Genomic DNA, 27,992 nt, shown 5'->3' on the forward strand with positions numbered 1-27,992 from the left:
AACACTACTTCAATTTCTTTATATCGCAAAAGTACAATAAATGTCTTTACAAACATACATATAAATACACAATTGAAGAAATATAATGCTGAAGCAGATGTTAATCTATACACAATCTACCTGTTATAAAAAAAAAAAAATATTACGAATAAATATATCTACATGAAATTAAAGGCAATTTACACAAAGGAACCAAAACGTTGATCTAAGTAAATGTTCTTAGCCTTGATATAAACAAAACATTTTTTTTGTATTATTACACTACAATGATTTAGATCTGGGTTAGATCGTCAGTATGTATTACATTTCTGAGAGAACTCCCAAGAATTCCACAAAAAGTTGATTTTGGAATAGAAATGTTTATTTGTTAAAGGGGCCTCCCCCTTCTGAGTGGTTCCTCTCGGGGTTTGAAGGTTTCCTTAGAGTATCTCTTTGCCGCTGCTCATTGGCCTCTCGGTTGGGTTCATTTAAATCACTTTGACAACTTTCTGACAACTAAAACAAGGGCTTTATAAATAGAATGTCATTGCATTTTGATGTACTGAGGACTTCTGTGGACAGCTTCCTCATCAGCTTAAGAAATAGTGCATGTGTCACTCTGAGAAATCAGCAGGAAAGAGTTTATATTCATTGTGAAGATCCCATGTTTTGCAAACGCTTTGTCTGCTGTTGTGTCTGCAAAATAAATAAAGAATTATGTCAGAAACCAGCATTCTTGCAACTAAGAATCCTCATGTACATTGAACAAAAATATAAATGCAACATGCAAAGTGTTGGGTCCATGATTCATGAGTTGAAATAAAAAATCCCAGAAATTTCCTATATGAACAAAAAGCTTATTTCTCTCAAATTTGGCTAAAAAATTATTTTTTTTATCCCTGTTAGTGAGCATTTCTCCTTTGTCAAGATAATCCATCTACCTAACAGGTGTGGTATATCAAGAATAAACAGCATGATCATTACACAGGTGCACCTTGTCCTGGGGACAATAAAAGGCCACTCTAAAATGTGCAGCTTTGTCATACAACACAATGCCACAGATGTCTCAAGTTGAGGGAGTGTGTAATTGACATGCTGACTGCAGGAATGTCCAACTGAGGTGCTGCCAGATAATTGAATGTTAATTTCTCTACCATAAGCCACCTCAACCTTGTACATTGTAAACAGAGTGCCCCAGTTATGGTATGGGCAGGCATAAGCTATGGACAAAGAACACAACTGCATTTTATCAATGGAAATTTGAATACAGAGATACCGTGACAAGATCCTGAGGCCAATTGTCGCCATCACCTCATGTTTCAGCATGATAATGCACTGCCTCATGTCGCAAGGATCTGTACACAATTCTTGGAAGCTGAAAATGTCTCAGTTCTTCCATGGCCTGCATACTCACCAGACATGTCACCCATTAATCATGTTTGGGGTGCTTTGGGGTCAACGTGTACGACAGCGTGTTTCAGATCTCGCCAATATACAGCAACTTCCCACAGCCATTGAAGAGGAGTGGGACAACATTCCACAGGCCACAATCAACAGCCTGATCAACTCTATGCGAAGGAGATGTGTCGCACTGCATGAGGCAAATGAATGGTGGTCACACCAGATACTGACTGTTTTTTTGATCCACGCCCCTACTTCTTTAAAAAAAAAAATGTTTTAAGGTATCTGTGACCAACAGATGCAAATCTGTATTCCCAGTTGTGATATCTAGCCTAATGAATGTATTTCAACTGACTCAGTAAAATCTTAGAAATTGCATTTTATATTTTTTGTTCAGTATATTTATTAGCTACACACGTAATCTTAACGAATTCTGTATAGGAAATTCTGATATCTCACCAGTTATAAATACAGGTAAACGAGCCGATACATTCTGGACCTGTAGGCGAACTAGACAGTGGAGGTAGTTGGGTCGTTCCCTTGAAATGACGTCACATTCATGGTAGGGTAAGACCTCCACCATTCCAGCCTCCTGGCAGATGTCCATGAAGATTTTTTTGCCCTGTGCTTCCGCACTAGAACTGTAGAGGGAGGTAAGAACAGTTATGGCAGTTAGGATTTTACGGGATCATTAGTTACCTTGAAATATAAAATGTACTTTGTCCAAGATTCAAATCAAATGCAGTGTCTTTGACTACCTGCCCTAGACCTGTATCAAATCAAATCTAACTGAATTTTTTAAAAGTGCATTTAAAATCGCAACACACTACAGTAAAACAATACAATTTTACAAACAGAATAATAAAAAGTGTAATGAACAATTCTGGTGGTTAGTAAGGATATTTTACGGGATGATAAGTACCTTTTAAAATATAAAAATGTACTTTGGCCGACATAAAATTAAACGCAGTGTCTTTGATGACGAGTGCACTGCAATCAACTTTTAAAGGGGATTTCTGCTTGAGCTGACATCTGTGGCATTTACAGAATTAATTATGTAAATGGGATGGTGTTCAAAATATCAAGTCATCACTAGGGCTGTGGCGGTCATTACATTTTGTCTGCCGTGATTGTCAAGCAAATAACTGCCGGTCTCAAGGTAATTGACCGTTAATTAACAAACACATTTTTAGCATCTCCTGGCTTCCACACTGATGAAGACCTTTGGAACATCTACATTTTTTTTTAAAGTCTATTAAATCAATTTAATATAGCCGACACCATCACAAGAAATCCATGATTTATTTTAGACAGGTCTAAAGAAACATGATATGAAGAAAATGAAGTATATTTCAGAAGAACAGAATAGCATACTCAATTGTCCTTATGGGAGCGCACACATGTGGCTATTCTGTGTTGAGCAGTTTAACAAAGAAACATGTCCTCCTGCATCAGTGGTTCTTAACCTGGGTTCGATCGAACCCCAGGGGTTCGGTGAGTCAGTCTCAGGGGTTCTGGTTCACTGTCCTACATGCTTCAATTAGAGTTACAGTTGAAGTGGGAAGTTTACATACACCTTAGCCAATTACATTTCATCTCAGTTTTTCACAATTCCTGACATTTAATCCTAGTAAAAATTCCCTGTCTTAGGTCAGTTAGGGTCACCACTTTATTTTAAGAATGTGAAATGTCAGAATAATAGTAGAGAGAAGGATTTATTTCAGCTTTTATTTCTTTCATCACATTCCCAGTGGGTCAGAAGTTTACATACACTCAATTAGTATTTGGTAGCATTGCCTTTAAATTGTTTAACTTGGGTCAAACGTTTTGGGTAGCCTTCCACAAGCTTCCCACAATAAGTTTTGGCCCATTCCTCCTGACAGAGCTGGTAACTTAGTCAGGTTTGTAGGCCTTGCTCGCACACGCTTTTTCAGTTCTGCCCACAAATTTTCTATAGGATTGAGGTCAGGGCTTTGTGATGGCCACTCAAAACCTTGACTTTGTTGTCCTTAAGCCATTTTGCCACAACTTTGGAAGTATGCTTGGGGTCATTGTCCATTTGGAAGACCCATTTGCGACCAAGCAAATGTCTTGAGATGATGCTTCAATATATCCACATAATGTTCCTGCTCATGAGGCCATCTATTTTGTGAAGTGCACCAGTCCCTCCTGCAGCAAAGCACCCCCACAACATGATTCTGCCACCCCAGTGCTTCACGGTTGGGATGGTGTTCTTTGGCTTGCAAGCCTCCCCTTTTCCCTCCAAACATAACAATGGTCATTATGACCAAACGGTTCTATTTTTGTTACATCAGACCAGAGGACATTTCTCCAAAAAGTACAATCTTTGTCCCCATGTGCAGTTGCAAACCGTAGTCTGGATTTTTTATGACGGTTTTGGAGCAGTGGCTTCTTCCTTGCCGAGCGGCCTTTTAGGTCATGTCGATATAGAACTCGTGTTACTGTGGATATAGATACTTTTGTAGATATAGATACTTTTTCCTCCAGCATCTTCACAAGGTCCTTTGCTGTTGTTCTGGGATTGATTTGCACTTTTCACACCAAAGTATGTTCATCTCTAGGAGACAGAACGTGTCTCCTTCCTGAGCGGTATGACGGCTGCGTGGTCCCATGGTGTTTATACTTGCATACTATTGCTTGTACAGATGAACGTGGTACCTTCAGGTGTTTGGTACCCTCAGGATGAACCAGACTTGTGGAGATCTACATTTTTTTTCTGAGGTCTTGGCTGATTTCTTTTGATTTTCCCATGCTGTCAAGCAAAGAGGCACTGAGTTTGAAGGTAGGCCTTGAAATACATCCACAGACCCACAGACTCAAATGATGTCAATTAGTCTATCAGAAGCTTCGAAAGCCATGACATAATTTTCTGGAATTTTCTAAGCTGTTTAAAGGCACAGTCAACTTAGTGTATGTAAACTTCTGACCCACTGGAATTGTGATTATAATCTGTCTGTAAACAATGGTTGGAAAAATGACTTGTATCGTGCACAAAATAGATGTCCTAACTGACTTGCCAAAACTATAGTTCGATAACAAGAAATTTGTGGAGTGGTTGAAAAAATAGTTTTAATGACTCCAACCGAAGTGTATGTAAACCTCCGACTTCAACTGTATATATGCAACTTTAGTTGTGATACGTTGTCAAACGTTGGGCTATATGTTTTGATTTTTAATACATCCTAAGGCTACATGATGCGACTTGCATGAAAGACATGAGCTCTTTGTTTTTTGAGCAGGCTGTTAACACTTCATCAGTCTCTCATTCACAATTTGACAAGCACTTGATAATGCCTCAAATTTCCCGACGGCATCCCTCTAGGTGTGGCCGTAATGCCCCCTAATAAAATGTAAATTAAAACATGCATTTTGTGGCCGTTGTGCCCTTGGGCTGAATATAGTAATTATAATTCCCTTCTCCCGGCTGCATGTTCCGACGCACCTTTCACTCACATGGTTCTCAGATATCTCAATTCTTATTAGCCAATGCCCGCAACGTGATCGGGTTCTTCTTACAGGCATCTATCTCAGCTCTGAAGTAGGCTACAAGTGAAGACAAGACACATCGAGGACGCAACTGCGCTAATCAATCTTATCAAATTCCGAGGTGCATATTGAAGATGCTAGAACTGTCCACGTTTACTTTTCGTCAGCTAACAAGATGAGTAGGCCTAACGAAGAGCGAAAGTACTAGCCTATGTCAATCTACAATTTTTTTCATTTTACCTTTTTATTTAACTAGGCAAGTCAGTTAATAACACATTTGTATTTTCAATGACAGTCTACCGGGGAACGGTGGGTTAACTGGTCTAGGAACAGTGGGTTAATTGGTCTAGGAACAGTGGGTTAACTGGTCTAGGAACAGTGGGTTAACTGGTCTAGGAACAGTGGGTTAACTGCCTTGTTCAGGGGCAGAACAACACATTTTTACCTTGTGAGCTCAGGGATTCGATCTTGCAACCTTTCGGTTACAAGTTCAACGCTCTAACCACTCGGCCATCTGCCGCCCCACTACCCCCCATAGTTATAAAGTTGACCTAATCTATTGGTCCGAGAGAGCAATATTCCAAACATCGTCTGGGACAGTTGTGGGTTGCGTTTAAATACCAAATTAATACAACTACTTGCATCAAAAAAAACTTTCAAAAGCAATGAGGCTGAAACAACAGATCAGAACATTTTGTTGATAAACTATTAGGCTATTTCTTCACCTTTATAAGCGCAGCAATACGCACACGGCAGTAGGCTATAAGCGCGAATGTTCCAAAATGCTATCAATTAGCGGGAAAACACCATTCTCTAAAATGACCACATGCAATTATACATGTAATGCTTTATTATAAAGGTGCATTTTTATGGTGAAAATGATCTTCCCCCGACTTGAAAATCACACACCGCCTATTTATGCCTCTGGTTACAAAGCTGATTAATGTGCTTAATTTTAAGTAGTTATTTGGACACTTTAGTTGTGATACTAACCTTATTAAAACATATAGGACTATGGGCTAGGCTACATGAGGTGTGATACTAACCTTATTAAAGCATATAGGCCTATGGGCTAAGCTACATGAGGTGTGATACTAACCTTATTAAAGCATATAGGACTATGGGCTAGGCTACATGAGGTGGGCTACTAACCTTATTAAAACATACAGGACTATGGGCTAGGCTACATGAGGTGTGATACTAACCTTATAGGACCATGGGCTAGGCTACATGAGGTGTGATACTAACCTTATAGGACCATGGGCTAGGCTACATGAGGTGTGATACTAACCTTATAGGACCATGGGCTAGGCTACATGAGGTGTGATACTAACCTTATTAAAACATACAGGACTATGGGCTAGGCTACATGAGGTGTGATACTAACCTTATAGGACCATGGGCTAGGCTACATGAGGTGTGATACTAACCTTATAGGACCATGGGCTAGGCTACATGAGGTGTGATACTAACCTTATAGGACCATGGGCTAGGCTACATGAGGTGTGATACTAACCTTATTAAAGCATATAGGCCTATGGGCTAGGCTACATGAGGTGTGATACTAACCTTATTAAAGCATATAGGTCTATGGGCTAGGCTACATGAGGTGTGATACTAACCTTATTAAAACATATAGGACTATGGGCTAGGCTACATGAGGTGTGATACTAACCTTATTAAAGCATATAGGTCTATGGGCTAGGCTACATGAGGTGTGATACTAACCTTATTAAAACATATAGGCCTATGGGCTAGGCTACATGAGGTGTGATACTAACCTTATTAAAACATACAGGACCATGGGCTAGGCTGCATGAGGTGTGATACTAACCTTATAGGACCATGGGCTAGGCTACATGAGGTGTGATACTAACCTTATAGGACCATGGGCTAGGCTGCATGAGGTGTGATACTAACCTTATTAAAACATATCGGCCCATGGGCTAGGCTACATGAGGTGGGCTACTATGATTTGAAAAAGTCGCCCCAAAAAAAGGCATGTGCTGTTTCTTGCCTTACTACACACAAGCTGGGCATCATTCACAAGTGATAGTATATCATTCACAAGTGATAGTATATCATTCACAAGTGATGGGCTAATATTGTCACCCATCAGACTATTTTTGATTTAATCTGGTCTTCATATAGACTAAATAATGTGAGATTTGTTTGGATTTAGACTGGACCATGAACATGAACCTGTCTCGGGGGAGGGGAAAATACATCATCTATGCAATTCAATAGCGAATGGAGGACGCTTTTCCCCTGGTCCATTTTCATGCCAGCCAGGTAGGTTATACTCCTGTTTGTAAAGAGAAGCAATGTGCTTAGTATTAGGAAAGTTGAGAAATATAGTATGCCAAGCCTACAGGAAGCTGATTCGAAAAGGTCTTCTAAACTGTTTTCTCACACAATTGCAAAGCCTATAGAAATGTTGCGCAACATGAGCTCATGGGCTCTCATGAAGTGGTAGATTAGATTTTGAAAACATTTACATTGATGTCAGAGTGATTAGAGGGACAATAGAGTGCTGAGTACCAGGCAGTTAGTACGTTTGGGAGGCTACTAATGACCATCGGCAGCATCAGAGCGGGAAGCCTAGTTACCGTGACTAAACAGTCAAGTGGAATTTGACTGTGGTCATGACTGGTGACTGCCAGTGTGGGAGTAATATGGTCACCGCCCTAACAGCCCTAGTCGTCACCACACATCTAAAGTAGCCATCGTAAAGGTTCTTACAAGCGCATGAATAAGCTCACCGTGCATTCTCTTTTAGCTTCCGGCTGTCTCTGTAGTGCAAGAGCCATTTCCACTTCCCTTTTTTACTCAATCCCTCCAGGAAACCAGACATTTTCTTCATGTTGCCTGAGAGAGAGCGAAAGTTACTCAGCGACTCGCACATTCCATGCCATGTTGGGAGGGGACATAACCTGGTCCCAGATCTGTTTCTTGCCAAACATCAGCCATAAGAGTTGGCATGATGACACAAACTGATCTGGGACCAGGCTAGGGACATCCTAGTTGCTTGTAGAGATAACCGCTGTGAAAACATAATAACATGTAGAAAATGCACTTTTTATATGTTCTCTTGCAAATAGAGAAGCGTCCATACTGAGACTGAGTGTGTGCAGAGCTGCTCCCTCAAACACCACGAAACCGCCTTTGCTGAAGAGTTCTTGGTGGGTCAAGTTCACGATGTCATCAGGACGGTCAATACCAGCAAACAACACATTCTGAGACTTCTTCAACTCAAGCAAGTGAGGGACCTGAGGGTAGAACAGAAATCTCAAAATGACGATGTAATGACAAAGTATACCGATTCAAAAGGTTGGATTTCGAACCTGGATTGGTTATTCTTTTTCGAGAGTTTGAGATACTTTTTATAAGTCTACAATGGGTATAACAGTCTTACCTCACAAATATGTTCAGCGATATCTTCGTTCCTTAAGATGATGTGTAGAGGGCACAATGGACTATCCTTTCCAAGGCAGAATTGAGACTGTTCTACCGCAATGTGGCCCTCTGCTTCTAACAGCTCCTACAAAATTAAAATGCTTGTTTGTAAACGTGGCGGAATAATTACAATTTTGGCTTTCATTAATTGTACTAATGGTTTTCATAGACTAGTCCCAGTTCTGTTTGGACTGCATAGGCTAACATTTTTTTACATTCATCTTACCTTCGTCTCTCTGAAGAATGGGTCAGATGATGTCACCAGTATGTAGAACCTGAACTTGTTCTTACATGACTGTCTCACAACAGAGTTCAGATTATCATGCAGGCTGTCATACATGTCCTCCTTCATCTGCCCACAGAAGTCTTTGTCTTTGCTTGGAGCTCGAGACTTTGGCGAACTGTTTCTCTTTGCGTCTTCTCTCTTGAGTCTCTCAGTTCTGGATGGGTATTTTTTGCCTGCACAGACCTCAGTCATCATAGCATGGTACACCCTGAAACTATCCACAACCAGATCTGAAACTTGTGTCATCTCACTGCCCTTTGTACAGGAAAGTTTCTTAAGATGCTGAGGTTCTCCATCTGTTTCTTCAGGCATAGCCATCCTTTCAGGCATCTCCACTCTGATCTTTTGTCCTGCAAGTGATGGTATCGCCTCCCAGTGCTCCTCGGAGCCGTCCTGATCCTCCTGTAGACTGGAAAAGTGCACTGTCACAGCTGGGCTACTGGTGGAAGCTCTTTCTTCTACGTTTGACCTGCGGTGTTTCGATCGGATGTACCTGCTGCTGCTACTACTCTTACGTTTTAGCATCTGGTTCATTCTCTCTGAGAAGATGAGGGTCTCCAGATCCATAGATGACTGAGTAAGATCAGATTCATCAGCGTTATGTGTATCATCCCACCTCTTGGAGAACTCCAGAAAACTGCTCAAGCCCTGTCTGTTCGAGTCAGGATCTGTCCGTGTGTGCATGCTTGCTGTAGGTTTTAAAACGGGATAGTTTTCATAGGTGATTCTGTTTCCTTTGTGATCCAAAACGGTAACTAAGCGTGGCTTTGCCACTGAGGAGTCTTCTTCCTTGGTCATATCCATCGGGCTGCCACTCCTCTTAGCCCTACAATACTTTAACCACTCCTGTTGGTTCTCTTCCATATGGGAAAGTAGTTTGTCTGATTCTTCAGACTGGATGGTGACTGACGAGGAAGTGCCTTGCTTGTTGAAGTCCAAAACCCCATCAAATTCCCTTTGCTCCCATTCCTGAGACTGGCGTAAAGAGTTGATGAAGTCAAGTCTTGTTTTATTTAACCGGAATTTACTTCTTAAATGTTTGTCATCTGATATCCAATTGGTCTCTAAACTGGATTCAATGTTGTCTTTATCTACAGAAGGTGCCTCATTTTCACCCATAACATCCTCATCAGCCATAACATCCTCATAATCTTGCAAAACTGCAATCTGTCTCATCTCTGTGGCATACTGTGTGTTATAAGGGTGAGCATTAGTGTTTGAGCGGACAGGGGTATCGGTTTGTTTGCTTTTTAGGACATCTGAAGACATAGAGTCAATATCTGTTTGTTCTTCTTCCCAGTTGTACTGTCCTCTGCTGTCCTCACTCTTGGAGACATTCACAATCATGGCAGGTTTCTGGCTGTTTGGCTGGGGCTGAGTAAAACTGTGCACTGAAAGGTTCTGAGAAGCTGCTGTAGGTCCACTGCCCACTGGAATACTCAGACGGGTGGACTGTAGGATGAGCTCACTTAAGGCAGGATGCAAGCAAGTCTCTCTTTCTAAAGCAATTTCACTAAAGTTCCCAGTTAATGTTGTTTCATTGGACAGGACTTCCGGGTGGATTGATGGCACAGAGAAGGCAGCTTTCTCTGTTAAGGAACAGTGGGTGTTGGGAAACGAGTAAGAGAAACTATGCAGCGAATGGCGATTTGAATGAGCATGCAGGCCTGGTTCAACAGCGGCAAGTCGCGTATTTGAATATGGATCGTAATCGCTTCTTTCCTTTAAAGAAGATGCGGGAGTGTTGAGAGGTGTGCTAGTGGCGATTGGGTTCTTGCGAGGATCAGCCAATACTTGAGAGAACCGATTATCAATGGCTTCCAGATGATTTGGTTTGTTATTGTTGCTGGATTTATGCAGATTGTGCAACCCAGTAGCAGCCCTAACTTTATAGAGACTAAGACTTGGTTCATGATGATCCTTTTCATTTTCAATGAGCGCAAGACCACTATCGAGGTTGGGACTGTTGGTGTCTTTCGCATTGGGCAACAAAACAGTGTTTGGTGTGTGATGGTCATAAGAAAGTCCTGGAACAAAAGGTGGCTCGTCTTCTGTAGGAGTTGGGCATCTGCTGTAACCTTCCCCAGTGCTGAGGGGTTTGCTGACCCCATCGGCATCACAGATGGCCAAGGAGGCACTGCAGACGTCAGGAATGGGGATGTAATCATACAGCACCTCATCCACAGTTGGGCATCGACTGACAGATTCTGTTCCCTTTGAAAATATTTTTGCTAGCAGTTCACCTGATAACACATTAGCACTATCACAGACTGTGATCAGTGTCTCTTTCTGACTTGGGGGAGAATCATGCACCTCTGTATGATTGATATCCTGGCTATTCTTCTCTACTCCAATAAATGGTATTTCTACTCCAATAAATGGAATTTCTACCTGACCTTGCGCCATCTCTGATGCCAAACCTATTGAATGTAGAACATCTGTGTGTGCGATGTCTTCCCTGGGAATCAGTGGTATTTCTACCTGACCTGTCAGCCTTTCTAATGTCTCGTCTTGAGAATGTTGGGACCCTGGCGGGAATGTTGTGGAACTTTGAGTTGTGACATCATCAGATTTACTCTGACCCTGCATCAATTCTTTTTCATGTTCTTTAGTTTGTACATCAGCCTCATTTATTTCATGTTTAGCCACTCCTAAAACATTATTGGGCTGAATGAGTGTGTCAAACTCGCCTACAAAAGGAATGTTCCCATCGCATACTGGAAATACTTGCGTGGGCAGTACATCTTTACATTTAATCTCACCATGCATCTCTGGCAGTACTCTGCTAGTCCCAGCAGAAACATCTCCACCCTGCCCCATTGGTAGTTCCTCATCCGTGGAACCATTTATATCATGCACTACAGTGGGTTCTACGTCTATGTACAGCTTGCCATTACATTTCACAGGTAGTGTCGTATCTCTCAGATCATTTCCACCATGCACCACTGCCAATGTTGCCTTTTGGGAATCATTTTCAGTATGTGATGTCTCTGGTAGTGTCTCAGCCACAGACGTGTTCCCATCACACACCACTGCCAGTGTTGCTTTTTGGGAATAATTTTCAGTATGTGATGTCTCTGGTAGTGTCTCAGCCACAGACGTGTTCCCGTCACACACCACTGCCAGTGTTGCTTTTTGGGAATCATTTTCAGTATGTGATGTCTCTGGTAGTGTCTCAGCCACAGACGTGTTCCCATCACACACCACTGCCAGTGTTGCTTTTTGGGAATCATTTTCAGTATGTGATGTCTCTGGTAGTGTCTCAGCCACAGACGTGTTCCCATCACACACCACTGCCAGTGTTGCTTTTTGGGAATCATTTTCAGTATGTGATGTCTCTGGTAGTGTCTCAGCCACAGACGTGTTCCCATCACACACCACAGGTGGTGTTTCATCTCCTGAATCTTCTCCACAAATCACCGCTGGTAGGGTCTCATCTCTAGTATCATTCCCATCCTGCATTGCAGTTTGCACCTGGTCTTTGGTGTTTCCATAATCTCTGAGAACATTTTCACTGTGCACTGCTTTGAGTGCCTTATCGTTATCAATGAAATCCTTCCCAACATGCACAGCAGTTTGTGCTTTAGTGATTTTCTTGTTTGTGGTATCTTTCCCAGCATGCACTGCTTCTGGTTTTGCTGCTTTAACAGAATCCTTCACGTTGTGATCTACTTTGTGCATCTCCTCTTTTGACTCACTGCCATCACAGATGACAACGTGAGCCCCATCTCTGGCTTCATTTGCATTACGCTCAACTGTGTCAGCCATATTGGCAGCATCACCATCCATCTGCACTTCTATGCATGGTATTGTTTTGACTGAATCGTTATCTTTAAGTTGTTGCTCCTTATTGACATCCTTAGAGCCCATGGTTTTAAGACACATTGCGTTTGTTTCTCCATCACCCGTCATCTCCTCCTCCTTTTGGAGGAGCTTTTTGTTGTTGCCTTCCAAAACCTGAGCAGTTTGAGTCTCCAGGAGCTTTTTGTTGTTGCCCTCCAAAACCTGAGCAGTTTGAGTCTCCAGGAGCTTTTTGTTGTTGCCTTCCAAAACCTGAGCAGTTTGAGTCTCCAGGAGCTTTTTGTTGTTGCCCTCCAAAACCTGAGCAGTTTGAGTATCCAGGAGCTTTTTGTTGTTACCCTCCAAAACCTGAGCAGTTTGAGTCTCCAGGAGCTTTTTGTTGTTGCCCTCCAAAACCTGAGCAGTTTGAGTCTCCAGGAGCTTTTTGTTGTTGCCCTCCAAAACCTGAGCAGTTTGAGTCTCCAGGAGCTTTTTGTTGTTGCCTTCCAAAACCTGAGCAGTTTGAGTCTCCAGGAGCTTTTTGTTGTTGCCTTCCAAAACCTGAGCAGTTTGAGTCTCCAGGAGCTTTTTGTTGTTGCCCTCCAAAACCTGAGCAGTTTGAGTCTCCAGGAGCTTTTTGTTGTTGCCCTCCAAAACCTGAGCAGTTTGAGTCTCCAGGAGCTTTTTGTTGTTGTCTTCCAAAACCTGAGCAGTTTGAGTCTCCAGGAGCTTTTTGTTGTTGCCTTCCAAAACCTGAGCAGTTTGAGTCTCCAGGAGCTTTTTGTTGTTGCCCTCCAAAACCTGAGCAGTTTGAGTCTCCAGGAGCTTTTTGTTGTTACCCTCCAAAACCTGAGCAGTTTGAGTCTCCAGGAGCTTTTCTTGATGAATGTGCACACTTGCTGCCTGTTCACACAAAAGTATGTACGATCGATCACTTTCCAAAGTTCTTTCGTAAGGGGACACACCATTTTGGAGACACACCATTTTGGTACCCTTGCTGTCATTCTCATGGTTGTTGGTTTCATAGTCTTCATCATCATCCAGGTCACTTGATTTTTCTGACATCATGCTGTCCACACGGTCTCTGTAAACCTGTAGAGAAAGAAGAACACCAAGATAAACAATTCATCATTGCAACAACAACAAAAAAGTGTACAAAATATTTATTGGAAAACATATGTGGTTTAAATATATAATATATTTGTTTTCCAACCTTTAACTCAACACCTGTACTTTGTTTTGGACAAGAGATGGTTTCCTTGTGCAGGCCAGTTGCTGGTAGGTATGATGGATGATTTTTCAAATCTATTCTCCGCTTAGACTCTGTGTCTAGAGAGTCTAGCACAGTTGAGGTTGTTTTCATTGAAAGGTCCAATACCTCAGCTTCCAGGCTTAATGGTTGTGCTTTTTTTTGACCCATTTTACTAAGGTCCAAAACGTCAGGTTCTGGTATCCTGGAGAGGGCTATATAAGCAGGGGAACTTGTCTTGGTCCCAGGTGGAACCTGGGCTGGTACCATTCCATGAGCCACTTCTATAGAATCCTTTTTTTCCAAACATGTTAGACTTGAGTCTGCCTGGCAGAACCTCGCAGTGGACCTGCTGTAGAAAAGACCTATCCACATGTGGATGATGAGCTGAACCTGTTCCTTTGTGTCCTTAATGTCAAAATCCCATGGGCTGTACAGAGAGGGAGTGCAGAGGGATGAAGGGAAAGGACAGAGAAAAATCTGAGTTTAATTTGCAATTCCAGTCAAACTATTAGTCGACCACTGTGAGTAATATAGCATGCATAACTAATCAAACTGAAGACATTAGTATTTAAGTTAGTGATTGTAAGTACATACCCATGTAGGGCTCTAATAACTGTTTTATCCTTAGGGTCGTTGGTAAATTTGCTGTCTGAATTAAAGTTATAGTTTTCCTTCCACAGCCTTGTCACTTGAACTGAGCCATCTTTTTCAATGAACTGCCGGAAGCGATGGAACTTCTGCCTGCTCCCGATTCCCCTGCTCAGGGATTCCCGAGCCAATCCCGGTTCCTTCCTGTTCTGGTCCTTCTGCTGACACAGGAAGGCCCGTAGTGTTTGAGTTCCGTCAGCAAAGATATCCTTGCGATGCTGCTGAAGTCCCTCCGAAATGGGCACTTGAACGATTGAACCTGACAAACCCAATAGTAGAGAGGATGGCGGCAGTGAGTATGAATGCTCTTGTGAAACTAACACAACCCGCTCCCCACTCCCCACCACCAGCCCCTTGGGTGACAGAGACTGAGGGGGGAGTTTAAGCCTAGCAGCAGAAGGGTGCTTCAGCAGAGCAGGAAGGACAAACCCTGGCTCACCATCTGGATCATGAGGAGAGATGCCATCTTTGACACTGTTGTCACTTATCACCAAACTTGGGTGGTCATCTTGTTTTTCAAGAGCCTTTGGGTCTGACTGTTGTTCCAGTACCTTGTCATTACTGGTACTGCGAGCCAAATCGGCCAATAGGGTCAGAGACTCTGCAGGTGGGCACGATACAGCGCTGGCACCTTCGCAGGGCCTACCCCTACTGACAACACGGCTGAGATCCGGGTCAAGTGTCACTAGTTGGGAGGATATAGCTACTGTCTCCCTTTCTAAAGCAGCTGGTGAGCGATAATGCAACCACCCTGTAGAAACAAAAGACACAAAGGAGCGCATGGTGATGATCAGTACCTACATGGCTGTAAAGCAGTCCCACTGCATGCAAATAGTTTAATAAAGATCTTTATTTTATTTGTTTTACTTTTTTGAAGATGATAATGTTTTTCTTGTAATAGTAAGAAATATCCTCGCCAACCCACTGAACCTAATTTTAACACGATCTGTAATAGATGCAACGTTATGTTCAACAGGGGGACCGCAGCAATAGGGGAGCTAGCCAATCAACACACAGCAAGAAGAGTCAGAGGCGCCAGCAAGAGGTCCCAGATCTGTTTGTGCTGTCTTGCCACGTGCGTTACAATGACCATAGGGGATGGCACAAACTGATCTGGGACCAGGCAAGCAAGAGGCCATTAGCACGTTACTTCAGAATGCCGCTTTGCAGTTCAGATGAAGAAGGAAATATAGAAACGGAATCGTCAGGAATTCAAGACAACCGGATTATTTCAGGGCATATTTCAACATTTCAGCGCATATATTAACTGTAATCACAAGTCAATGATGAAGAACATTGCTATCTAATTTAGCATTTGGTTTAATGAGAACAAAATAAAATCCATCTGCATGTTCTGTTATTTGCATGACATGTGAAGTTCACAACAACCACGAACTTCCCCCAAAAGAAACTTACATTTTTTCCTAATGGAGTCTGCGTGCTCGTGTTTCTTTTTGAATGGTCTCCTCTGACTCGCCAAGATGACTGTTGTTGAAGGTGAGCTAGGCAAAGCCTCAGACGTTTGGTCAGATGTGGCTTGAGGTGGGACCAGGTCCAGTCTGCTCTGAATGTCTTTCTTTAATGGAATATCACTTTTTTCTGGAGATTTGTGTGCATCATTATTCAACTCCGTAGGAGTCAAGCCTAATGCTAGTGCAAACTTTGGGTCTAGGCCAAATGTCTGTTCCTTTGAAACTTCAATCGCACCTGTGGTTCTGTCCGGGTTGGCTTTGTTGATATTAACATTTTCCATTTCATCCATGCCAGGAGTATCAGCCTTGCTTTTCTTGTTCACGGGTGATGTTTGATCTTCTGGAGCAGGATTGATGGGTTTATTTCTCTTTCCCCCTCTTGAAAGGACTGTCTTTAGTTGACTGAGGGATATTGCGACATATTGACGCTTCTTTTTGTGTTTTCCTGAGGAAGGAGAATCTGTGTCTTTGTTCAGGAGCAGTTCTGAGGGATTCAGAGAGGCCATCTTGCCTACATCAGCCATTTTGACCTCATGCAGACTGTCTTTACTGTCTAACATCCCTATGGGCAAATCTTTGTTCTCATCTGACTTGTTCAACTCTAGGTTAGGTCCATCTCCTGTTTCTATGGGTTGGGGGACTTTGATACAAGCTTCAACCATCATCTCGTCAGCACATTGTTTGTGATCTAACACTTTCCCCTTAACTTTCAAAGATTCTATATCCTTGGCGATAACTTCTGAACCGTGAGGGACAAAAATTCTACCACATTCGGAGATGATTGCCTTCAAGTCCCATCGTTCGGTCTTCTTTTTCAAAGGATGGTCGTCATGAATCAAATCCATACTTTCTTTATTTCTCAATGGGTGATAGTGGATTAAATCCTTGCTTTTCATTTTCAATGGGGGATCTTGGATCAAATTCATCAATTCTCTTGAAATTTTCAATGGATGAACTTGGGTCACATCCATCTTTTCCTTCTTTTTCAATGGGGGATCTTGGATCAAATTAATCAATTCTCTTGGCATTTTCAATGGGTGAACTTGGGTTACATCCATCTTTTCCTTCTTTTTCAATGGGGGATCTTGGATCAAATTCATCAATTCTCTTGGCATTTTCAATGGGTGAACTTGGGTTACATCTATCTTTCCCTTCTTTTTCAATGGGGGATCTTGGATCAAATTCATCAGTTCTCTTGGCATTTTCAATGGGTGAACTTGGGTTACATCCATCCTTTCCTCCTTTTGCAATGGTTTAACTTCACTTGAATCGATACTTTCCATGTCCTCTTTTTTTTTCTCTTCAAAGTCAGCCACTGTAGACCTCAAGATCCTTTTACACAATCCGCTAAATCTATGACGTTTCCTTGGCCGTTTCCTCCAATCAGATATAGAGGAATGACTGACCTCTGTGGGTTTTGAAGGCTGATTGGCCTTGCCACGTTGTCCATTGAGAGCACTCCCGCCCTTATCCTGTACTTTGGCGCAAGGCAAACTGGAGGAGTTATTTGTGGTGGACTCGTTGTGAGGTAAAACGGTTGCAGTTCTTTCAGTGGCAGTGATGACTAACACTGTTGGGAGGTTACCTGATGCAGGTGAGGTTGAAACCTCTGTCACCTCTGTAGCCTTTTTCATCACTCTCATACTGGCTATCCCAAAAGCCTTTGCCGACACTGCAAGCTGGGAAAGATCAGAGGGAACCTCCTCTTGCACCTCCTTCTGAGGCAAAGTTTTCATATTATCCTCTACGCCTGCCTCTGGTGCCTTGCTGTTGGGCTTGGTCGCCAGGGCCGGACTAGGTTTCCTCAATACCTCTGCAGAGACTGGAGGCTGTGAAACACCAGAGGGCATATCCTTTTGCACCTCCTTCAGGTACAAGTTAGTCTCTTCCTTCGCTACTCCTACCTCTGGTGCGTTGCAGTCTGCCTTGCCCAATGCTGCCAGGTCAGCTTTCCCCAAGACCTCTGCAGAGACTGCAGGATCTAAAAGATCAGAATGCACCTTTTCTTGTACATCAACTTCAACCTCCTCTGGGATCAAACTTGTCCCTTCATCCTCTGTTCTTACCCCTGGTGCATTACAGTCAGCCTTGGTCTTCCCAGGTTTTTCAGAGTCATCTGCCGACACAGAAGGCTGAGAAAGATCAGAGGTGAGCTCCTCCTGCACCTCTTTTGGAGGTAAAGTTGTCCCTGGTGCTTTACTCTGTGCCTTGTTCAAGCCAGGTTTCGCAAAATCCTCTGCAGGGATTAGAGGCTTGCTAATATCAGAGGGCAACCTTTCTTGCACTTCCTTCGAAAGCAAGTTATTCCCTTCCTTTACTGCTTTGTCTGGTGCATTACTGTCTTCCATAGTCTTACCAGGTTTCTCAAAGTCCTCCATTGACACTGCAAGTGCTTTACTAAAGTCTGCTGCTGTGTCAGCTGTGTCTCCTGGGGACTTTCCCCCTGACTGCTGCTCCTCTGGGCCACCCAGACTAGCAGGACTCATGGGGGACCCCTCTGGAGATGACAGACAGTAGTAGACATCATCATCCGGCTCATCTCCTCGCTCCTCTCGCCCTGCCACCAGAAGCTCCGTGGCTCTGGACACCGACAGCTCAAAGGAGCCCGGCTGGTGGAAATAAGATTTGAGACGTTTCCATCCCATCTCAGTCCACTTGGGGGCGGAGTATAGGTATTTGAGGGCGTCCGGAACATCAAACTGATCTGGGAAGATGCTGGCCTCCCTGGATGGACTGATGGTAAGCCCAGGGTGGATGAGGGAAGCGTAGCTCTGGATATGCTGCTCTAGTAAACCACGTAGCTCCCCGCTTGGTGAAGGGAGGCACTTTTCCACCTCTGTCTCTGCGTAGTTCAGTGCAGGCACCACCTGGAGGCACTCTGGTGAGAGGAAGGGCTTCTTCCAGCAGACCTTTGTGGCTGTGGTATAAAAATAAAATAAAAAATAAAAAATAAAAAATGGCATTACATAAAGATACATTACAAAAGATTAGATAAAAATCACTACTGTATACAAGGGCATAAGTGTTCACAAATTAAAGTTGGCCACACACACACACCTCTATGTATAGCTCTGGAGTCTGGAAACACAAACATCCCCTGCAATACCTCTGGCTTACTGGACCCAGTATCTGGAAATATACAATTATAATGTCATGTTAGAAGCTAAATATCTATCTACAATATCTAAATACAGTATGTTGTGTATACAGGTCTTACCTTCATATGTGAAGAAGTGAGATGAATGTAACAGTATAAGAAAACCATTATCATTCAGTTGTATTGTGAGGGCCTGTTAGTAAGAAAAATATAATTCATTTGAATCAAAGTCTGACACGGCAACAACATACTGCATTCCGTTCTTTCAATAGTCCGTGAGCCAAATTTAAAAACAATGAAAGCTCACCAGGTCTTTCTCCTTGAGGCCCTGTGTGAGCTGAGAGAGAGAGGTGTCTTCAGCCTCACTGGGTGAAAGCTCATACAGACTGCAACCCATTCCTTCCAGAGACACTGAAAAACAGTACAACTCAATATAATAAAGTACTCCTAGTGTGCAAAGTTAGTTATTACAAGAAAATACAAAATACAGAAAAAAAGGTAATAATTTAGACATTCAGCATTCCATGTTAAAGAACGAAAAATACATCTGTGTAAAGCTAATATAATATGCCATTTAGCAGAAGCTTTTATCCAAAGTGACTTACAGTCATGCGTGCATACATTTCATGTATGGGTGGCCCCGGGAATCAAACCCATAATCCTGACGTTGCAAGCGTCATGCTCTACCACTAAGCCATACACACTCAATAAATTCTGTTGTCAAAGCTGAATAAATAAACAGTTTCATCTTTATTCAGATAAGCAACACCTAAACATTTTCTGAGAAGGTTTTGTTTGTGGTGACACTGCTCAAACAAAATGCTATCAAAATGAAACCCCCTTTTGAGTACATTTACAAAACTTCTTCGGGATCGGTGTCCCTTCCACGGGACGGTTGAGCTAATGCGATTAGCATGAGATTGTAAGTAACAAGAAAATTTCCCAGGACATAGACATATCTGATATTGGCAGAAAGCTTACATTCTTGTTAATCTAACTGCACTGCAATTTACAGTAGCTATTACAGTGAAATAATATCATGCTATTGTTGGCGGAGAGTGCACAATTTTGAACATGCAAAGTAATTAATAAACAAATTAGGCACATTTGGGCAGTCTTGATACAAAATTTTGAACAGAAATACAATGGTTCATTGGATCAGTATGAAACTTTGCACATATACTGCTGCCATCTAGTGGCCAAAATCGAAATTGCACCTGGGCTGGAATAATACATTATGGCCTTTCTCTTGCATTTCAAAGATGATGGTACAAAAAAATACAAAAGAACGGTTGGTTCATTCTTTGTATTACAGGTCTATCGTGTTATATTCTCCTTTCACATTTCCACAAACTGCAAAGTGTTTCCTTTCAAATGTTATCATGAATATGCATATCCTTGCTTCAGGGCCTGAGCTACAGGCAGTTAGATTTGGGTATGTCATTTTAAGTAAAAATTGAAAAAAGGTGCGGATCCTTAAGAGGTTTAATTTTAAACATGACTGTACCTTCACCGGAGAAACAGGTTTCAAATATAGCCTTCGGTAATTTCTGCCTCAGGTCTGACATTTGAATTGCTCCGTCAACTGACATCATTGTTGGACTGCAATCAACCAAAAGGAAGGAAGTGTGATTCATGTGACATTCTCAAGTTATGTTACCACATGAAAACAGAATAAAATGGGGAGGTACTGAAATGTGCTTTTAGATTTTCCCGTTGCGTTTTTCAATGGTGTGCCCTACTGACCACGACCCACATCAAGTCAATTGGAGATCGATTTAGAAGATATTTTTTGAAGTCATATCATAGGGAGAGACAGTACACCTTCACAGGGTTGCATTGAACTTACAGTTTAGCTGGGATTAGGGGTCCTGTGCTGGACTTCAGACCCACATGGTAGATCTGAGAGCTGATTTGGAGCTGGCCCCTCCACGGATAGTAGTGAAAGACTGTAATCGCATTCCATTACCATTATCATAACATTATCCAAAAGCACCAGTGCAGTGTTACAATACACACAAAAAGTCAAATTCATATGGATAACACACTAGACAAAGACACATTGATAAGGAGCCATCAGTTCATTGCTCACCTGTTTTTTCTTCCTCACTAAAAAGACAGGGAGACATTTTTATTTTATTAATCATGATAACAGTTTAATTCCTTTTTTCACCTAATATTTTCTATTGAGCATAATGTCGTTTGTGACAAACCCCACGAGGGGAAAGAGGGAAGTGTACCTTTTCTCCTTCTCCTCTGATGCGGGTGTCTTGGTATCCCAATAGGAGAAAGCCACGATAGCGAATGGGCAGACATGGCTGGGAGGCTGGACTGCCCCTCCAACAGGCAGCTCATACATGTAGTACTGCAAAGACCAACACAAATCTCGTCAGCTTTGCTATTGTGTTGTATTTATCACTACTGTATCTGCAGGTGTATTTCATCAACTTTGCTAAATGCCTGTGGCAAAAAGACGAATAATACATCATTTAATTTTTTCGTTAGAGGTAGCTTACTAAATAACATTTTTGTTTTATTGCTCTGACACACCGAGTGCATATTTGACAATTGAAGGTAACATAACACACCATGTGAGAGGGACGGATGATTGGTGGAAGGAGGGAGGGAGGAGTCTCACCTGTGTTCTCTCGAAGGCCAGGAAGGAGCTGGTGTTGGCTGACACAGAACTGAGCTGCTCTGATACATGACAGTCAAACCCATTAGAGGGAGAGGTGTAGTTTACTGTGTAGTTCTCAGTCACTTCTCTGACCCTGCCCTGTAGAACCCCACAAAAAGAGAGATAATTAAATTGCAGGCCCTTTCAACTAATCAATCAAATATATTTATAAAGCAGTCGTCCCAAATATATTCATCAGCAGTCGTCCCAAATATATTCATCAGCAGTCGTCCCAAATTGCTTTACAGTAACCCGGGCCCAGACTGCAAACAGAAGCAGACGCACAGTGGCCAGGAGGCAGAAACCTCAAACGAAACCTTTGGGGGAAAGGAGGTTACCCAACTGTGAGGTTACCCAACATTATGACCCGGTGGCCGGTTCTGACTAGAAGGAGTACAGCTACGACCGGAAGTGTTTTTTTTTTTGTAGCAGGTTAGGAGAACTTACGCAGTAGGTTACGATAATTAACGTGGCAGGTTAGGAGATTTAGGTTAAGGTTGGGAAAAGGGTAACGGTTTAAAATGCTCTCTTAACCTGCTACAAAAAGGTACTTCCGGTCGTAGCTGTACTCCCTCTAGTCAGCACCCCTATTGCCCTGCTACTGTGTAAATACCTTGGTGAGCCTGATGATGGCGATGTACCCAGACTTCCCGTGGTACCAGCGGTTTAAGTCCAGGCAGTCCGAGTACTTGGACACGTACACACCTGAGTTAAACAAGAACATTCACACCATTGACAAGTTTGTTTCCACAGCAAGAACATGGGGTGGTGACTGTTCCAGTATCCCCCCTCCTCTTTCTGATGAAACCAAAACAGCAAGAACATGGGGTGGTGACTGTTCCAGTATCCCCCCTCCTCTTTCTGATGAAACCAAAACAGCAAGAACATGGGGTGGTGAGTGTTCCAGTATCCCCCCTCCTCTTTCTGATAAAACCAAAACAGCAAGAACATGGGGTGGTGAGTGTTCCAGTATCCCCCCTCCTCTTTCTGATAAAACCAAAACAGCAAGAACATGGGGTGGTGAGTGTTCCAGTATCCCCCCTCCTCTTTCTGATAAAACTAAAACAGCAAGAACATGGGGTGGTGAGTGTTCCAGTATCCCCCCTCCTCTTTCTGATAAAACCAAAACAGCAAGAACATGGGGTGGTGAGTGTTCCAGTATCCCCCCTCCTCTTTCTGATAAAACCAAAACAGCAAGAACATGGGGTGGTGAGTGTTCCAGTATCCCCCCTCCTCTTTCTGATAAAACTAAAACAGCAAGAACATGGGGTGGTGAGTGTTCCAGTATCCCCCCTCCTCTTTCTGATAAAACCAAAACAGCAAGAACATGGGGTGGTGAGTGTTCCAGTATCCCCCCTCCTCTTTCTGATAAAACCAAAACAGCAAGAACATGGGGTGGTGAGTGTTCCACTTTGAAGAATCTCAAATATAAAATATATTTTTTTATCTGTTTAACACTTTTTTTTGGTTACTACATGATTCCATTTGTGTTATTTCATAGTTTTGACATCTTCACTATTATTCAACAATGTAGAAAATAGTAAGAATAAAGAAAAACCCTTGAACGAGTAGGAGTGTCCAAACTTTTGACTGGTACTGTATATCTGAATGTAAGCATACGTTTAAGATCTATGTGAGAACAATTAAGTGAGAAATTTAGAAGAGGCTGTGAAACTTCACACTTGACTTTTTTTTTTTTTAGGTTTAGTGGTTTTACAGTTCCAACACTGCATAATGTAACTGAGGTGGTTTGGCAGAATTGGAGCCACATGCACATAATGAACTTGTTGGCTCCCTAAGCGAATGCCTAAGCTTTAGCACAGCAGGCGAACACTGTCTTGTGGCACACAGGTACATTCTATGGATATGTGATTAGATGTTCTCTTTCCTTATAATTTCATCTAACCAAAGAAACCTGTGTCACGTTGATTAACCTACACGTGACAAAACAGGAAGTTGAAGGACATAAGAGGTCACAAGTGAAGAAACAATATGTGAGTGAAAAGGGCTGACACAAAGTACTAGTATACTTACTGCTATAGAGGGGAAAAAACACTTCACGTCTTACAGGGCTCTCATAAACATCTAGAACTATAAACTTGGAACAGGATGAAACAGAACACTAGTCTACACAAGGACTTTGACCACTGTTTCCTTCCTCCATAACTATGGCAGTTATCGCAATCTGAGCCTAGTAGATAAAAAAAAACTATCAGACTTTGTCCAACTGTAGATAATCTTCCACCACCCTCCCCCTTTTCCACTAGGGCCTGCAACCGAACACAGCTTGGCTCACTATGTAACCTGAAGTAACGGAGAACTCTATTGAGGAATTCTAACTTCAAACAAAGAAAGATATTTACAAGAGTTTCATTGTATGTATGTTCAGAGCTAAACTCTCATAATATAATATTCTGTCGATAAAGTAGACTCCTCCCTCATTCCTCACTTTCATTCCAATGAGGTAAAATCTCATTTCTACATCATTCAAACATTTTTACTGCAGGCCCCTAAGTATAGACTAATGTTAAATATCTGGTCCTAGCAAACACTACTGGTCTCTCCTTCCACTTTCTCTTTACACTATCATGTACGTAAAGCAGTTTCACTTTCAAAAGCAGAAGGACAATTGACCAAACATGTACTGAAACCGAACACCTGAAACAGTACACCATTATCCTAGTAAGACAACTTATTTAAATCTCACTACTTATGTTTTGACATGTCTTTAGCCATATAGTCCACACTCAAATGGAATTAGTTTAGGTTCGTTCTAGAGACTACTCCATGTCATGTAGTGTGTGAGTTGCCTCTATATTTAACATGTAAAAGCTTATAAATGCTCCATTGTTTAGATGAGGCCTTGTTCGGTAATATGAAAAAGGTTTCAGTAGAAATAGATCAAACCAGTTTTTCTCATATTTCCTTACCCCAAGACAGGTTGTTCTTGTTTTTAATCGAGGCGTTATTGTCCTAGTGTATTTAACTCCCGTGCTGTGGAACTCAAAACCCAGGCGTCTTGTCTGATATCTCGTTATTTACACAATATGGCGCAGCTCATTTACCCTTTGAAGGATCTCCAAGTGTGGTACATGTGCTGTGTCCAGGGACAACACCAGTTTCTCCCACTCTATTTGCCTTAAAAATAGAAGAATATTGATTATTAGCGATTGGTAACTTGATTACAATGTTTTGAGGTCGTTTTCTATGACACAAAGTTAGATAAGGGTTTCTCCATAAAACATTTTTTTGGGGAGAGAATACATTGTGTGTGTGTGACTTTACGTTTTCTACAGAAATAGAGATGTATGAATGACTATAAACATTATTGTGAGATATACATTGAAATGTTTATTTTGTTACCTTATTTTCATCGTCAAACAGCAAGAAGCCATAGGACTCCTCCATTTCTTCCTCTGTGTATCCCATGTCTCTCCTCTTTGTTCGGAAAGCCTCATACTGTCAAACAACAAGTAATAGTTTAGCCTCTCAAATATAATACAAATTGTATTTGTTACATGCACCGAATAAAACAAGTGTAAACTTTAACGTGAAATGCTTACTTACGAGCCCTTTCCCAACAATGCAGATTTAAAAAATAAGAAAAATTAAAACTGATGACACAAATTAAAATAGAGGAATAAAATACACAAGAATGGAGCTATATACAGGAAGTACCAGATCAATGTGGAGCTATATACAGGAAGTACCAGATCAATGTGGAGCTATATACAGGAAGTACCAGATCAATGTGGAGCTATATACAGGAAGTACCAGATCAATGTGGAGCTATATACAGGAAGTACCAGATCAATGTGGAGCTATATACAGGAAGTACCAGATCAATGTGGAGCTATATACAGGAAGTACCAGATCAATGTGGAGCTATATACAGGAAGTACCAGATCAATGTGGAGCTATATACAGGAAGTACCAGATCAATGTGGAGCTATATACAGGAAGTACCAGATCAATGTGGAGCTATATACAGGACGTACCAGATCAATGTGGAGCTATATACAGGAAGTACCAGATCAATGTGGAGCTATATACAGGAAGTACCAGATCAATGTGGAACTATATACAGGAAGTACCAGATCAATGTGGAGCTATATACAGAAAGTACCAGATCAATGTGGAACTATATACAGGAAGTACCAGATCAATGTGGAGCTATATACAGGAAGTACCATATCAATGTGGAGCTATATACAGGAAGTACCAGATCAATGTGGATCTATATACAGGAAGTACCAGATCAATGTGGATCTATATACAGGAAGTACCAGATCAATGTGGATCTATATACAGGAAGTACCAGATCAATGTGGATCTATATACAGGAAGTACCATATCAATGTGGATCTATATACAGGAAGTACCAGATCAATGTGGATCTAAATACAGGAAGTACCAGATCAATGTGGATCTATATACAGGAAGTACCAGATCAATGTGGAGCTATATACAGGAAGTACCAGATCAATTGTGGAGCTATATACAGGAAGTACCAGATCAATTGTGGAGCTATATACAGGAAGTACCAGATCAATTGTGGAGCTATATACAGGAAGTACCAGATCAATGTGGAACTATATACAGGAAGTACCAGATCAATGTGGAGCTATATACAGGAAGTACCAGATCAATGTGGATCTATATACAGGAAGTACCAGATCAATTGTGGAGCTATATACAGGAAGTACCAGATCAATGTGGAGCTATATACAGGAAGTACCAGATCAATGTGGAGCTATATACAGGAAGTACCAGATCAATTGTGGAGCTATATACAGGGAGTAGCAGGACCAGATCAATGTGCAGGGGTACAAGGTATTGAGGTAGATATAGATAGGGGTAAAATGACTAGACACCAGGATGGATAATAATAAGAGTAAAACATTTAAATACTGATATTAAGTTAAATTACTTTATGTTGTAAATATGTACTTAATGAATTAAGGGGCAGCACAAAATGACTTAAGTAATACACATATATATACTATCAAGTATTACACAGATATGTAACAGTACATATACTAACATGTACTATCAAGTATTACACAGATATTATCATGAAATAGTACATATACTATCCTGTACTAAGTATTGCACAGATACTATAAACTGGACTCTATGGGCAGAGTCAGGGCCGGGGTACCGTACACCAAGGAGTAAGCCAGGGTTGGCCAATTTTACCATGTACTGTAGTGAAATACTGACCCGTTCCTGCAGAGTAGCATTGTTTATCAAGAAAGCAGAGTTGTATCTGAAAGACTGCTTAGACTCCTTGTACATGTACGAGTTTTGCAGTGGAGGCCGAATGCTGTTTTCGAAGTTTTTCGAACCTGGTAGCACAGGTACCAACACACCTGGAGGTTGCAACAGGAACAAGGTTAAAAAGTGTTGCAAACCCGTTCTGTTTTTACCAAAAGGTGCCATGCATTTTATCTTCTATTCTATGCATCTTGTATTTATAACTACCATACTGATATATTCTATTCTATGCATATTGCATTTATAAATAACACATTGATAATTTCAATTATTGTTTTCTATACCATTCTATTTAATTATATACTAGGTGTCTTGCATTTTCAACAACCTTATTGATTATATTCCACATATATATTTTGAGGTAGGTCTAACATTGGTGAGCATACTGTTAAAAAACAATATAAAAGGATGTATGCAACAACAAAGAAATGTCTCGTCCATGTGAACACATGATTCTCGCTGCTAATGGCAGTCAACTTCTTTCGACCAGTATGTATGCGCACTTGATAAAATACTTTAAACGGTAAATACTGTAATCCTTTAGGCTAATCTAAAACAAATGATATATGACTAAAACCAATATTGTCGAGTTGTTAAAATGTTAAATTATGAATAGTAACCATAATAGAAAAGTGATAGAACATTGTGATAGACCAAAAACACAAAACTCGACGTCACCTTCTCTCACGGCACCATTATCGCTTTCCATGGTTGGAAATGTATTAAATCAGCTTGTCTCTATTTCTCTGGGCTTTTGCAGACCACCTCTGTCTTCCATGGACATTTTGACACTTAATTTCTCTATTCCAAGGAAAATGTTGCCAATCCATATGAGCGATTTGGCGCAATCTTCGTGCCAAAATCAAATCTCAACATTGTCAGTGAGTTTGGTAGGCTGAGGAAAAATATGTTGCAACCAGGAAGTAAGAAAGAGCACAAGGAAAAACTTCGCCATTAGAACACATTTCGATATTTTGTGTTTTTTTTCTGAGTTTATGCTCAGATATGTTTTACATATATCTTATATATAATGACCAAACAATGTAATCCTAACTAAACGTGAAGTATTGCTTCCAAAAAAGAAACAGAAACTTAGCTATAACTACCTGCATCCATTTCGAGACTGCTTCGCTTTCATTTCTTCACTCGCCTACCGCTAG

General features: G+C 41.5%; 1 protein-coding gene across 5 annotated transcripts; it reads right to left on the reverse strand.

Annotated features, from left to right (window-relative positions):
* Window positions 1-2: 2 nt before the first annotated feature.
* On the reverse strand, window positions 3-27,992 carry LOC115133927 (uncharacterized). 5 transcript variants are annotated; one of them, XM_029667367.2, is made up of 24 exons: window positions 27,939-27,956; window positions 27,511-27,727; window positions 26,779-26,927; window positions 24,919-25,014; window positions 24,621-24,693; window positions 22,169-22,260; window positions 21,517-21,654; window positions 21,119-21,243; window positions 20,971-20,987; window positions 20,728-20,827; window positions 20,386-20,480; window positions 19,186-19,289; window positions 18,999-19,071; window positions 18,839-18,910; window positions 15,726-18,698; window positions 14,749-15,060; window positions 14,256-14,568; window positions 13,623-14,088; window positions 8,570-13,501; window positions 8,303-8,428; window positions 8,003-8,156; window positions 7,650-7,755; window positions 1,840-2,021; window positions 3-675 (listed from the first exon to the last, which is right to left on the reverse strand). In XM_029667367.2, exons 2-24 carry the CDS (start codon window positions 27,539-27,541, stop codon window positions 575-577), a joined length of 10,830 nt encoding a protein of 3,609 aa, XP_029523227.2. In that variant the 5' UTR covers window positions 27,542-27,727; window positions 27,939-27,956; the 3' UTR covers window positions 3-574. The 5 variants fall into 5 exon arrangements, 4 of the variants coding, with proteins under 4 accessions (XP_029523227.2, XP_029523223.2, XP_029523228.2 ...); XR_010464661.1 differs by adding an exon at window positions 1,394-1,570 and having other exon boundaries at window positions 588-675; window positions 14,256-15,060; window positions 27,939-27,986; XM_029667363.2 differs by having other exon boundaries at window positions 14,256-15,060; window positions 27,939-27,957.

The sequence above is a fragment of the Oncorhynchus nerka genome, linkage group LG9a, assembly GCF_034236695.1.
Source record: "Oncorhynchus nerka isolate Pitt River linkage group LG9a, Oner_Uvic_2.0, whole genome shotgun sequence".
NCBI lineage: Eukaryota > Metazoa > Chordata > Actinopteri > Salmoniformes > Salmonidae > Oncorhynchus > Oncorhynchus nerka.